The following is a 14,995-nucleotide window of genomic DNA, read 5'->3' on the forward strand; positions in this document are numbered from 1 at the left end:
TTCGCTTACTATCTGAAATTTGCTGAGCCAGCAGGACAGGAACAGTGAGGCTGCTTACCTGGAAGCCGAGCAGCTCCAGTATCAGGTTGGAGAAGTGGCTGGCAGTGCCTTTACGTGCTCACGCACTGCATTCAACCAACTTTCAACATCCTAAGAATTGTCACTTACAAGTAGGGTATAGAATATTATAAATGTCTAGAATGGGTATAGTTGCCAGTTCTTAAAAGTATTCCAGGATTGTGGAAAGCTGAAAGGCTGAGGGGTATGTGTGTGAGCGTTTTTGTGTGATTGTTGTTTGGTTTTAGTTTTTACTGCCTAGTACCCTTTAAGATACTGGTTGCCTTTCCTTAGTACAGCTGCTCTGTGCCCAGCTGGTAGAGCTGAGAAATATCACTTTAAATGGAGAGGACAAAGCAAGGAAGTTCTGTAACGTGATTGTTGCCTTTCAGAAAAGCAGCCTTGAAGCTGGGGTTGAACTGTAGGGGTGTCTTGACAGAGTGTCTGGTATTGGGTCTGCTGGACATGGCTTTTGTTTTATGGCCACCTATTCTCCTAGCCAGAAAGTGCATCAACTCCTCGCTTCAGAAGTGGTGAAGCAGCCTCACAGCCAAACCCCCCCTGCAGCAGCCTTGACTTGGCCACTGACACCTGAGACGCTACTGTCTCCATCATCCAAATCTCAAACCTGGTTTCTGCAGTGATCTGGTAGGCTTGAGATTGCTTCCAGTTGTCAAAATGTGGGGGGGTTGGGGTTTTGTGCTGTGTGTGTATGTTGTGTTTCTCAATATCTCCTCTCTTGCATGTGGCAGTCTAGTACTGAAAACAGGGTATCACAGTACTGCAAAATATTGTTATTCTTAGTTTTCACCTGGATGCTACTGTATTTCCTCAGAAATAGGAAAAAACCAGAACACTCTAAGTTACCTGATATTTCTTAAGGAGCTTGGTTTCTGCAACCAAGGTATCAAAACTGAAGGTGTGAAGTTCAGTTGCTCAAGCAGTGGAGCATCACTTTGTATGATGACTTCAAAACTGCATTGCTGCGTATAAGTTAGATTTGTTTCTCGTCTGAAATAATTCAAGTATGTTGGATGTGCTTCCGAGACTCTCAAGGTGTCCACCTTCCTTCTGCTGCCTCTGTGAGTTAAAGCCAGGCACGGCTCAGGATCGTTTGTAGGCCAAGGAGCAAAGGCAGAGAGCACCAAACAGCAATGCTGCTTCAAAGGCTGTGATGATTTTTGGATCTGAAGGGTAAGCAGGGTTTCTTGTATCCCTCCAGCTTATGACATTCACTTCAAAACAGAGTGAATGAGTGATGAGTGCTTTCTTATAGGCTTACATTTAATACTTGGGCTTGTCAGCTTTGCTAGCAGCCCATGATGTCCCTTGCCACCCCTCCAGCAGATACTGCTCTGTTCAGTGCTGTCTGTTAACTGGAAGCGGGTTCATCTCTCATTGCTGCCCTGAGGATTTTGTTTGCTGCTTGAATGTAATTATGAAATCATTCATTGAAGTCCAAGGCTAATAATTTCAAATTATTAGGAAAAAAAAAAGGTTAACTATGAACTACTGAATATGCCCATTCCTTGTTTGCTTACCTTAAGAAACCTGGACTTCTTGCTGAAACAAAAGCTGCTACTACATGCCAGATAATTGTGCTAATAAGCTCCTGAGAGGTTGCTGTGTTGAATTGTTTTCATTCCATGGATTCTTAAACTGAGAAGGATTTTGAACATTTCCTGTCCAGTTTGTTATGGGCATAGGACTGGCGAAGCTGAGATCTGCTCTTCCACGGGGTCCTGAGGCTACTGTATTCTCCCTTGTGTTAGCCTGTCTTGAGCGACTTAAAAATCTCCTTGTGAATCTTTGCTTTGGATCTTGGACAAAAGAATATCTGGAAGCAGAAGCTCTGAGAGTTCAGTTCATCTTTTTTCTTCAAGATGGCATAAATTTGCTGTCATTGCACGCAAAAAAGAAGCACTTAAGGCCACATCCCATCTAGGACTTGTTGCTTTAACAGGACTTCTCTGTTTTTACCTGTAGCATTTGTTACTATGTGATAAATATTCGTCAATGTTTCAGTCTCTCCAGGTGTTTGTAAATGCTGGTTATGGCTCTTCTGCCTACCTTGTTTTATCTCCTCTTTGCTTTGGTTGGTTTTGTGTTTTTTTTTTTCCTTCAGAAACCAGATTCTGGTTGCTACTAATCTGTGGTGGGTTTGTGGTTGGCTTGTTCATTTGTTTGTTCACCCTTTTCTAAAGACTGTAAAAAGTTGGTTTGAGAATAAAGTTGCATTGATGAGCCATTTGGTCCACTTTTCTGGGCTGATTTACAGTGTGTTTGTGTTTCTGGTATGGTTTATGTACAACTACAGTTGATGCTCGGATACACAGAAGTTGTGGGGAAGGGAAAAGCCAACTTGGGTTTGTCTTCTGTTTATACTCATCATTAACTTTGATTTTTATTTTTTTAATATTGTTTCTTCTTTGAGGGTGTGACTGTTAGAGAAGTTCTTTGATGGTGTTTTAGGGTCCTCTCTTTGGTTTTTCAGCTGAGATTTCCCGATCTTTTGCAGCAGAGCTTCCTCCTCCGTACACTGCCATCGCAAGCCCAGATGCCAGCGGTGTTCCTGTAATAAACTGCCGCGTGTGCCAGTCGCTCATCAACTTGGATGGCAAGCTACACCAACACGTTGTTAAGTGCACAGTTTGCAATGAAGCTACGGTAAAATTGACTTCTAGTATTTTCTTTCTGTGGGAGGGAGGTGGAAGTATGTCCTCGGTAGAATTCAAGTCCTCGCCTACAGATAGTGAGTCCCTTCCTGCCATCCCTGCAAGGGACCCATCTGCGCAGCCAATGTGCAAGTGCAAGGGTTGCTGGCGCAAGGATGGCCAAAAGCAGTTAGAATAAATCTTTGTGCTGTTGAGCGGGCTGCGCAGGCTGTGTCCTTCTGAGGAGGACAAAAAGCAAAGATGTTGTTTAAGTAATTACTCTTCTGTGAAGAAGGGTGAAACTGGTTTTGGTGGGATGAAGATAAATGAAGAATTATTTTAAGAGAGAAGAAATGAAGCAACTAACCTACACCTCTTCCTGAATGTATGCTTCCTTCCTGCAATAATATTCAGTCAATTTGTTAGCTTGCAAACAAACCACAACACAACAGTTTTTAAATCCTTAAATTGTAGGTTCTTTTCCAGTGATCACAGACCTTTTTGTTTCTCCTCCCCTTTTCTTAATTCAAGTCTTCCTGCTAGTTTTAGTTTAGGGATCTGATACCGCACCACTCCACAGCTACTGGGTGTATTTGCATGAAAAGCACTGGATTTGTTTTATTTTATAAAACTAAATTTAATTTATATCCAGAAAACACGAAGACTTAAAACTGTAGGAAAACATTTTTTCTTTCCACTTAGAGAGATTAGAGAACCTGTCATTAATACTCCCTATCCCTGCCAATATATAATGTTTCAAGACAAAAAGTGTCTTGCAGCTGTTGATTTCCTGTATGAAAGGAACCCAGCAACATGACTCCCAGGTTGGAGAAAGATAATTTCAGTACGATTTAAAATAAGATTACAGTTCAGTAATGTCTACATAGTCTCTTAGTGACTGAGAACCAGACTGAGGTCCTTTCACTGTTGAATAAAGCTATTGTACCAAGCAACGAGGCTTTTTTGATGTTTTGACTGGTTTTTTTAGAAAATTTACCATTACTTAAGCTCATAGTTTACAAAAAATAACTAAACTGAAGTCTTGAATTCTTCACTGGTAAAATGTAAATGGTTTTTCCATTAGTTTGCAGAATCTCTTTTTTGTTCTAGTGTAGAAATTTGCACTTCTATCTCTGGGCAGAGAGAGAAAACTTCTAATTTTATCTTGACTCTCAGATTTCCTCTGTAAGAGGAACTGTATTTCTGTTGGCAAGAACTTGTCACTGAAGTTGTTCTGCTTTGTCATACTATTATGAGGAAAAGAGTGAATTGCTATGACTTCTGATGTGTGTTCTTTGTTGGTTTTCTGTTTTGTTTTTTTTGTTTGTTTGTTTAGCCAATCAAAAACCCTCCTTCAGGGAAGAAGTATGTTAGATGTCAATGTAACTGTCTCCTTATCTGTAAAGATACATCTCGGAAAATAGGCTGTCCAAGACCAAACTGGTAAGAAAAAAAAACTATAAGTGCCTTGAGAGAGTTTTCTTTAAAGCAATGGTGTTCTTTGTGGTGAATATTTAAAACTAAAAGAGGTTCAAGCCTGGGCCTCTGTACATGGACACTTAGAGTGTGCCTGCAGACACAGGTTGTGCTAGTGACAATTTTGAAAAGTATTTCTTTTTTTGTGTTTAGTGGTAGTCTTAAATCTGTGTTTTAGCTACTTCATGAGGAACAAATGGTATAAAGAACAACAGAGAAGAGAATAATTTCTTGTTTCTTGGACTTAACATTCATAATTTTTTTGTAAACTTAATTATTGTAAGTGCACAGATTTCTCACTTTGCCTAGTTCAGAGTAGGGACTTCAGAATGAAACAGGAGAGGGAGCAGTAGTTTGGCTTCAGTCCTGTCCTCTCTTCTTTATTACGTCAAGTTTTCAGTCTCCTCTCAGCTCTTGACTTTAATTTACACATTTGTTATGAAAGAAACGAGAGTGATTGCTAAGGTGAGTGTTCTTACTATTGGGCTTAGGGTGTTAAAGGAGGTAGGAGTAATTTGACTGTAAGTGGTGCAGCTCTAGCAGGAGAAATGGAGATGAAGGGTGGGTCTGTGGATACATGAATGGAAGCGCTGCTGCACCAAGTACACTAGTCACCAGTCTGTTGGCTGTTCTGGGTCTGAAACACGGTTTGAGGCTGGGGGCGGGGGCTTGTAATTTTTGTTTTTTTTTCCACTACTGCAATGTTGGGGAAAAACATGTCAAATATATTCTAAAAGTGAAAAAATGTTCATGGGATACTTCAGTTGGAATACATCGTATGATTGGTAACCAAACTGATTTTATTACAATCTTTATTAAATAATTTATTAAAATAATCTCAAAAGTATATATTTCAGCAGTTTCCCTCAGGTAGCCTATGTATGTGTCTTACTAGAACATGAGCAAAATTGGGATGCTTTGAAAGAGAGAGTTGGGAGTATGCCCTAAATGGAAGGCTCCAGATTGAAGGGAGGCCATCCAGAATACAATTTGCGTTGTATAGGAAGAGAGATTCAGTTCAAATTAAATAGTGCTTTAATTAAATAGTGCTTTTATTTTCCCCTTCATTCACTTTTTCTGTTCTAGGAAGTCTGACTCTCATTCTGCTTTGGGTTGGTTAATTTGAGTACTGTCAGTTTGGACAGATGAATTGTATAATTAAACTGGCAACATATTGAACATAAAAGAAAATACTTACAAACTGTTTTTTAAAGTAAATTGATTGCATTTAGTTCAGATGAGGTGGCTTTTCTTTTTTAATTCACTCAATTTGAATGAAATTTTTGCTGTATAAATGAGGATATGCTGCTTATATTGAGATGGTTGTCAGTAGTGTGGGAAGGAGGAGTGTCTGACTTGGGAACGAGGTTATGGAAGTGTCCCTACCCTTTCTGCATGTTTCACATGGGTATATGTATGTGCCAATTTGTGGGCTTGTTCAGTCTGGGTATTACGAATTCATTTTCCTGAGGAGTGTTGCTGCCATACGATGGCAAGCCTTTGATCCCTGCAGGGTTCTGGCTTGCATGGCTGAGCTTATAGTGAAAGAGAATGTTTTCAAAACTGAGAAGGAAAACACTTTGGAGAGAGACCAAAACTGGGCGCTTCGTCTGTTTAAAAAGCCAATCATAGTTTAAAAGTGTAAAATATTTGTTAGTGACCGAGCTAATTGCTTAAAAACATCGTCCTTCTTTTTGCTAGCTTAATTACGTGTACATCTAATGTTCTTAACGCAGTAGACGCATCATTACTCTTGGTCCAGTAATGCTGATCCCAGAAGAGCAGCCAGCTCAGCCTGCCTTGCCAGTTCAACCAGACGGAACTAGAGTGGTTTGTGGGCACTGTGGAAATACGTTCCTTGTAAGTAAAGCACCAGATTCTCATTCTCACCTAGCTCTGCTGTCACTCAAGCTATTTGTTGTAAGCACCTTTAAGAGCATATTGCTTCACTCTATGGCATTGAGGAACTAAAGCTTCTTCTGTGCTCATGTTGCTATGGATGTATGGTCTGTATTTGGTTGTATTTACATGCATTTCAAGTAAACTTTTAACAGTCTTTATGTGCATGCATGGATAAAGCCCAAAGTCAGTCTCATTGCTTAGTGATGTGAGAGTGGATGGTTCTGGAAAAGGACATTATGCTTCCAGGTTCTGTTTAGGCTTGCAATGTTGCTTATGTTCTGCAGTGGCTGAGAGGGCCGTTCTGCCACTGCTGTATGGACCCCTGAAAGCTGTTTGCTGTAGTACTTGCCATTAGCTTGTCTGTCAGTTGTTACAGAACTGGAGATTTTGGCTTATATGTGAGGCTGACAGTTGATCCCATTTTTGAACTGGAAGCATGCAAGAATACTCTTTTGCTGTTGAACTGTTTGCAGTCTCTAACACAGATAAGGGGCTGCCATACTTGAATTTTGGTTTAGGAACAGTCTCTGCAATACAGAAGTAAGTTAACTTTAGATTCGTCATCTAGCAGTGCTTGAACGTTTGTTAGGTTTGGGGAGATGGCTAAGATAAGGGGTACAGCTGAATCACAGAATGGTAGGGGCTAGAAGGACCTCTGAAGATCATCCAGTCCAACCCCCCTGCTAGAGCAAGATCTCTAGAGAAGATCACACAGGGATGTATCCAGGCGGGTTTTCAATGTCTCCAGAGGGGATTCCACAACCTCTCTGGACAGCCTGTTCCAGTGCTCTGTCACCCTTACGGTTAAAAAAAGGTTTTCCTTATGTTTAAGTTGAACCTCCTGTGTACTGGTTTGTGACCATTGCCCCTTGTCCTGTCAGTGGGCACAACCGAGAAGAGTCTGGTGTGAAGGACCTGCATAGTCACCAGGAGGGTGTTCCTGAAACAAAGGACTGTAAGATACATAAAGGCCAGAGAATACTCAAGTGCATTTTGTGAAAGGAAGAAGGAAGCTTAGGGGGTGGCACTCCATGTTTGCCTGTATCAGCAGTGAGAGAAGGGTTCACTTGTGATGGGCTCTATAATGGAATAGTCTTGTTACTTCAGGTCTTTTTCAGGTTTATGGATCAGTCCAGTGTGCAATAATGGATAAACTACTATAGTTGATTACGAATGCAGAGAGCAGGAAATGGATTTTGCACTTTTTTTTTTAAGGGTAACTGGGGATTTGATTATGAATTTTCAAGTAATGTACTATCTGAGAAGCCATTAGAGAGTCTACTAATTCTGCCTGTATATTGAAAAAAAAATAATTCTGCTGTGACCCTTGCTGAAGAACAGTAGTCTGTACCTGGAGATAGCTGGAGTGGGTTTTCTGCTTGCTTTTTTTAAAAATGCAAGTCTGTGTGACCTTAACTAGTAAGAATATTGTATGCAATGTAGAATAATGGTACTAACAGGAAACTACTGGGTCTGTGGAAGAAAAAGGCCATCTCGGGTACATAGTAAAGGTTGCCTTTTCTTTTAGTTTTTTTTTTTTTTTGTAATATAGTAGGATGTTACAAGTACATGTTAAGTACCTGTATGAACACTGTATTTTGGTACAGAGTCATAATTTAATTTTGTAATGCAATTATGTTTTTAGCAGAGCCTTAAAACTGCACAGGCAAAGGCAGTGCTACAGAATAGTTAGTTCTATAGTACTGAGTTTTAACGTGGTCTCTTAACACAAAAGACTGTCCCTACTGCGTGTTTGGTTTTTTTGTTGTTCCTTAGGGAGAGTCAGTGTTATGAAGTAAAATTTTCATTGCTAAATTCTTGGCCTGTATTTGGGGGCTTTCATAAGTGTGAGAGTTTTCTTTATCCTCTATTTACTTTCAATAAATGCAGCCCAAACTAATTCTGTAGTTTACACAATGAACTTCTTTATGTGAACATAAGAAAAAAAAAAAACCAACCAAACAAAAAAAACCCAAACACATAAAGGTTGGTTTTGCCCATAACTATGAGATTATGCCTTAAAAGGCTAAGTTTTCTAATTTGGAATTTGTGCATAGGACTTCAGATCTGATCGTTCCTTTAGGGAACTGCAGGACTTTGATCTTCATAGTCCTATCTGCCAGTAAGACCAATTTACCACTTCACGGTACATTGAAAAGGAACCCTCGACATCATTAGACATTTGAAGCTTGCATTCTGGGTTATTAATAAACAAACCCTTTTTTTTCTCACTTTATACAGCTTTCCCACCACTCTTTTACTTACACCTTTTTCTGTTACTAAGTTTGAGATTCTGTAAATAAAGTTTTTAGTTAAGAAAAACCAGAAATTTGCTTGGGTTTGAAAGTGAGCAGAGAAGCAAAAAATAGAAGTGCTATAGCCAGCCTGGAAGTTCAGCTTCTGTGAGGGTATTTCTGCCCTTTGATATCTCCATGTTGTAAAGCAAATATGTAACGCCAGATGCATCTCTCAGCAACTCAGTAAGGTATCTCCTTTACTTTACTTGGCAGTTAAAAAATAAATAGACAAGCAAAGCTAGAATCCCTGGGGTGGAAAAGTCAAATTGTCAGTTGCTTGTTCTGTGCTCTCTTAAGAGTGTCAACTTGTTCACTGCCTTTCCAAGAAATTTTTCCATATGAAAGCCTAATTAAGGGCTGTGCTTTTCCTGCCTTTACATGTGCAGGGGTTTTTTTTTTAATAAATTATTAATAACATGCTCCATGCTGTGGAGTGCCTCCAAGTTTCTTTGTCTCAACTGAGAGACTGACTTAGTACTGAAGTGATACTGTTGCTGAACTATCACTAGTGATTCACATTTTGTTCATCACATCATTTTTTTTCCTTGGGTAACCTGATAGGAGTCTTCTCTGTGCTAAGGTTACCACTGTTTCTGAGAGATCTGGAGTTCAGACAAGTGGAAAAAAGTGGTAGAATAGAAAAGGAGGACAGGACGAGAGTTCAGCTGTCCTGCTGAAAACTGAATCAGTCTGATCTGGTTTGGGCTTTTTCTTGAGAGCTGCTGGGCTTGGGCTGTGGCTGAGTTGCTCTTTCTGCCAGCAGTCGGTCATTCCTCTCCCAGGGGCCTCTGTCTCTGATGATTTGTGGCTGTTGGGGGCTGAGCTGCCTTTGGAAATGGTGGCAGGCAGGGGAGTGGTGTCCCCAGCTACCGTCCTGCTGTCAGAGGGACCCTCAAGGACAAGCAGCCAGGAGCAGGCTATGTAAGCCACAGGCTGTGGCAGAGCACTGGGGTTTGTCAGTTGTGCCCTGTCAATTTTTTTTAATAACTATTCAAATATGAAAAGTATTTATTCTAAAATAATTGAATAAAAAACCCTTTAAATACTTCAGAAAACTAAAATGTTTTAATCTGTACAAGTATTTTGCTTTCACAAAAGATCTGGCAAGAGTGGAGGGTAAGCTTTTTTTGGCAGAAGCAGCTGTATGTAGAAGTGTGTGTGTGTGTGTGTGTGTGTACGTATATATGTCTTTTTTTTTTCCTTTGTCTTGTATTGAACTCATTGAGAACTATTTTAGGCCCAGAAGGAAGAAATTTTGACGTATTCTTCTAGTAAATCCCTTGATAGAGGTCTTGTTTTGTACACAGTTGAAACATTTAAGAGCTCTCTGAAATCTTCATCTGTGTTTCAGTGCATGTAAGCAGGGATTTGGGCTCTTGTTTATCATCTTGTTTGTATTGTTGGCAAGGAGCTAAATTTCACATAACTGTAACCCTTAACAACATGAAGCAAGATTAGGTACTTTAAAGCACTGCGGAGTATGAGTAAAAATACCAGCTTTAAACATGATTTAAACTACTTGTTAAACGCCCCCAAACTCCAAGAATTAGAATGTACATGAAAATAACCCTTCCCTGCTGTGCTAATGTGATCTTAACATAAATAAAGCCCTAGAAAGATCACTAATGAGTATCTTTGGAAATGCTTACCCTGGAATAAAACTAGTGTACAGAAGTGAAGTTGAATTAAAAATCTGTAAAATGTAAGTCCTGGATTTAGGTTTACTTCTGTTTCTAGAGTTGCAGTATAAAAAGCTGAAAGAAAAGCTCTGAAGAGGCTTGTCTGCATCCCTGGTACTGACAACTGCACCTTATCCCGCTTCTGCTCTGTACAGCTGAGTGAAACAGTAGTTTTTGACAGGGATGTAGGCAAAAAAGCTAATTTGCTCCTCTGGCAGGAATGGGGAAGGAGAATTAATGGTCCTAAAATGTGTTGCTCAGGTGGGGAGTATTACAGCAGCTTTCACTTTATTAAGGGATAAAAAACAAATATGCTAAATCAGTTTGGGCAAGTTGTTGTAAACAAATACATTTTAGAGAACAACTATGTAACTGGTGTTGTAATTGAATACTTCAGAACCAGGATAAAAATGATCATTTTATTCTTAGTGGAGAGTTAGCCCCATTAGAAGTAAATAAAACTGAGGGAGACCTTCAAGAGGCAGGAAAACTCACTCTAAATACTACGGATCAGAATCTTAGAGCAAAACCTGCTCATATTGGCAAGGCATTACAAGCCACATCCTTTCTTTGCACATAAAATCATACATTTCTTCTCAGTGTTTAAAAGGTGCTGTGCCGTAGGTAGCTCCTGTTTTCTGTACAAGAATGGGCTCTGCTTTTAGTTTGTGTTTGTAGCAGCTCTAACAACACTGGACACTTCAGTAGACTGACCTATGATTTCTCACAGAAATAAGGAGGATCTGAATGGAGGCACTGGGCATCTGTGCTGTGGCTTCTTTCCCTGCTAGTAACAGTGTGACTTGCATGAATTAAGGGAGGGGGAAGAGGAGGACTGTATTTTCCCAGGAAACTCTGCTAACTACCGCTGGTTGAGAAAGGCAGCAGAAGAGAGCTGTATTCACAATATAACTGCTTACAGAGTGGAGAACAATAATCTTATCCTCTTGTTCAAGACAAACATGTTTAAAATGTTCATTTAATACTTCTGTTACCACACAATGAAATTTAACCAAAACCACTGAGTAAAAAATGTTTTAAATGAGTATATGACTGTATATCCTTTGGCTGAGGTAGTTCTAGGCATTCTTTTCACTAAGACTGTTTACCAGATAGGTTTTAGTCTTGCATGAAAGGTTATGATCATACCATGTAGGGTTTTATATATCAACTTTTTTAAATGTCACGTAAGTATAGTGTTCTCTGTTTTATTGATATAAAACTTAAAAAGACATTTACTTCCTAAAATATTATTCAGCTAATCTTTCTGTGCACACTTAGTTTTCACAAATAATGCAAGGGTTGAGGAAAGATGGGAAAATGCATCTGTCTGTAATTGTGCCAAAGAAAACACACTTTGATTCAGGGTATATTCATAGTCATGGAAGTAGGAGAAAAAAACTATTAATACTATTATGTTGCCCATACGGTGCCTGTGGATCAAACCACATTACGTCAAGCAAATCTTGTAATGCTAAGGCGAGTCATGGGAAATGTTCACATGGAAATCCCAGTCCTGTGTTGCCACTGACAAAAGGGCATCCCGCTTACGGAAGAAAGCAAGAAACAAGTCAAAGAAAGCCTGAGAAGCAAAATATTTTCACAGTGACATTTACCTTGAAGTACAGCGAACACTTTCTCAGGCCAGTTTTTCAACCTTTTTGTTTTTTCTTTTTACAGTGGATGGAACTGAGGTTTAACACACTAGCAAAATGCCCACACTGCAAAAAAATGTAAGTTATCTGAAAGCAAGGTTACGTAAATTAACTGTAAATAAGTTGCCAGTGTTTCTTCTGTAAAAGTCTTTAGAGTAAAATGTCTGCCGTGTTGATTATTTTGCTGTGCTCATCTGAATTTTAAGGCTAAAGACCATGTTATGTGCACCTGAATCTTCCACTATTTATGCAAAAATCAGTAACTTTGACAAATCCAACGTGCACTTATTAAAATGCTCTGATTGAATTGCTAGAGGCAAAAATAAGCTGCTAACAATAGACAGGAATGGGTAGCTAAATTCATGCAGTTAATCAGGTGTCATGTTTAAATGTAGAACTGGAATTGCCTTATTGTAAAAGGAGAGAAAATAATCTTGTCTTAATTTGGAAGAGAGTTTCCTGGTTTCCTGGTCTATGAATTACTGTGGAATAACTTGTTTACTTATTTGCTGTTACTTTAATAAGCAGGAAAATTACAAAGCTGTAAGTTATGATTTGGGTTTTGTTTAGGGATTTTTTTTTTGAGTGTTCATTTGACCTTATCTGAGGTCGGGAATGCTTAGCTTGAAGTGTTGTTACTACTACAGTAACAAACATACTTCAAATTTGTTTGGAGTCTCAGCCACAGGGTGTGAAGTAAGACTTAGAAATACTACTTCAGAGACTTGCTTGTCCTGCTGATTTATTTAAATATTTGTCTTCCTTTGTTAGGCAAGTGTGACTTCTAGCTAGAGGACCAAATGTGTTTTCCACTGGGAATGGAGAGCCACAGCTGTGTTGGATGTTGTAGGAAAACTAGGAGGTCCCTTAGGAAGCAGAAGGCCCAGGAGAAATGTCCTGTAGGTGCTGGCATGGCCTGGCCTTCCACAGTGTTTGAAATCTTTGACTGGAGTATTTGACACAGAAGTCAGTCTGGTGCTATGTTTAACCTTGGGAGTGTAACCAACCAGCTGTGGATTAGTGGACATGTTCTAGGTCAAGTAAACTCATGGTCTTGATGAGATGTTGCTTTGCAGGGATTTTTACTGACTGTAATTGCGTTCAGTCTTTTCAGTCCTGGGTGGAGGGGTTGATGTTTTGTGGTTTGGTTTGTTTGTTTATAAACTCATTGCAATTATGTTTTATATTTTATCATGTCACACTTGATAGCTGACCTCAGTTTTTTTCTTGACTCTCCTTAAGTACAAAATTATATTTGCTGTTTAACCTTAAAAAAACAACCAACCAACCCAACCCCAACAATAACAACAAAATCCCACTCCAAGCAACAGTCCAGAAGTCATATACCATGTGATCTTTTGGTCTGTATTCTGTTCATTTATGTTGCTTGTATCTTAAAATTCAGTTGGAGTCTAAGAATTTCTTAGTATTTTTGTCTGTAAAGTGCAGAGTGTTTTCTCTGAATGTAATAAAGTCAGAGCATCTCTGCAGTGCAGTTTGTGAAAATTACAGTTTGTGTGAGCTGCAGAATACAAAACAAATTTTAACAAATAGGCTTTTCTGTCCTTGGGCTGAGGATGCAAACTATGGAATATTGTAATTTGACTTTGAATGAGTTCCTCGGTGTCTTCCCGCGTTTGAGATGCAATGGTCAGGAGTTCTGCGCTTCCAGCAGCATATACATTTCTAATGCATGGATTTAGGGCACAGCATAGGTGAGGCAGAGTTTTGAGCTGTGGTGATGGAATAAATAACTGCAGTGACTGCTGCTCTCTATCAGCCGACTGTCAGAAGTCGTTGTACCTGTATCCAAGTAGTCAGAAGGGAATGTGGGGTTCCTTATTCAGCTTTTTAATGCAAAACTCTTTTCATTAGTAGCTAACCATTCAGATGCAAAACTATTCATTCCTTCTGTTGACTCAGTTGATGATTGTCACTGAAAAAAGAACAGTGCAGACTGAGGTAAAAGGCACCTTGAATCTTTGCAGTAGTAGGTTTTTCAAGAAGACGACTTCTGCTGAGACTTTTAGATTATCAAATAACTTTCATTATTTTGTTTAAAACGGTTTTAAAAGTGCAGTAAATCTCTGCAAATAGCTTGTTTGTGACCACCTATTTAGTCGATAGAGACTAGATCCTAATGCTAAGAATGCCTTGTAAAACTGCAGGGGAAGTTAGGAGTTATTACACAGAAAGGTCTATAACGAAACAATGTTCAGTGAAAATAAGGTGATTCTGCCTCACAGTACCTAAGCAAAGGAAACTTTCATATCTGGATGTTGGAGGAAACAAGATCTTGGGTTTATTGTTTGTTTTTAATCCCATCTAACTGCTACTATTGTGGTCACAAATTTATTATTTTGTGGCACTTTTTCTTTGTCTGTGTCATTGTCCTGTGTTCTGTTCCCCTCAGAGTAATTGTTTTGCAAAATAACTTGGGAAATATAGGAAATTAGTTGTGTTGCAGGGAATAAAATCATTTACTTGGTAAATGACCAAATCTCTTTGGAAATGGACTACAGAGCTGGTTATGCCAGTATAGATAAGGTGAAATCTGAAGCCCTGCTGATGCGTAGTGGTTCTGCCTGACATAGCCCCGTAGTTGCACGTTATCTACGGCATTGGGACAGCACAGGTAGCTAATGAGGGAATTGTTACAATATAGCTTTATTGAGTAGAGGATGACCCTTGGGTATGGGGAGAAACTGTTTCTTTCACTGCTTTAGTGTTCTTTTGTGTTTCAGAATACAAAATACCAGATGTTTATCAGCCTGTTTTCCAAAAGAGTGAGAGGTTTAAGGAAGGCTTCTGGTATTTTTCCCCCCCCTCATTTAACATTGGAGAAGAAGCAGGAACTGGTTTTTTGTCTGCTGCTCTCTTTCTCAAGCTGTGTATTAAATCATCTAGAAACTTCAGGATCGTGAATTCAGTTACAAGAAAGAAAATCGAATGGTACAAATTTTTATTTCAGAATAAACAAATCTCTCTATTTCTTTTTCCTTTGGAAATTACTTGTTGTTCTTGTTTTGTAAGATTTGACAAAATGATGAAGCCCAATGAATTTATAACACTTTTGCCCCACCAAGTCTTCAGGCCCTGTAGGAAAGAGAGAGACATTGGACCCTTGTCACTACTATGGAAGCTTGTTTTAGCAGTGCTATTAACCTTCAAAATACTGGCATTTTGATCTTCTTCTTAAAAACCCTTCTAAAAGCATGTCTGAAATCCTGGCAATAATTCCTGTTGTTTGGAGCGCAAGAGACCCTGCACTCTTT

General features: G+C 39.2%; 1 protein-coding gene across 1 annotated transcript in view; it reads left to right on the plus strand.

Annotated features, from left to right (window-relative positions):
• The first annotated feature begins 200 nt into the window (after positions 1-200).
• TMEM55A (transmembrane protein 55A) overlaps positions 201-14,995 on the plus strand; it is a 20,441-nt gene continuing 5,646 nt past the window's right edge. The window contains exons 1-5 of the mRNA XM_010192300.1: positions 201-204; positions 2,552-2,724; positions 4,048-4,154; positions 5,924-6,047; positions 11,746-11,798. Coding sequence (XP_010190602.1) covers positions 201-204; positions 2,552-2,724; positions 4,048-4,154; positions 5,924-6,047; positions 11,746-11,798 — 461 coding nt within the window. The remainder of the gene's footprint in view (positions 205-2,551; positions 2,725-4,047; positions 4,155-5,923; positions 6,048-11,745; positions 11,799-14,995) is intronic.

Source organism: Mesitornis unicolor, unplaced genomic scaffold (assembly GCF_000695765.1).
Source record: "Mesitornis unicolor isolate BGI_N332 unplaced genomic scaffold, ASM69576v1 scaffold8339, whole genome shotgun sequence".
NCBI lineage: Eukaryota > Metazoa > Chordata > Aves > Mesitornithiformes > Mesitornithidae > Mesitornis > Mesitornis unicolor.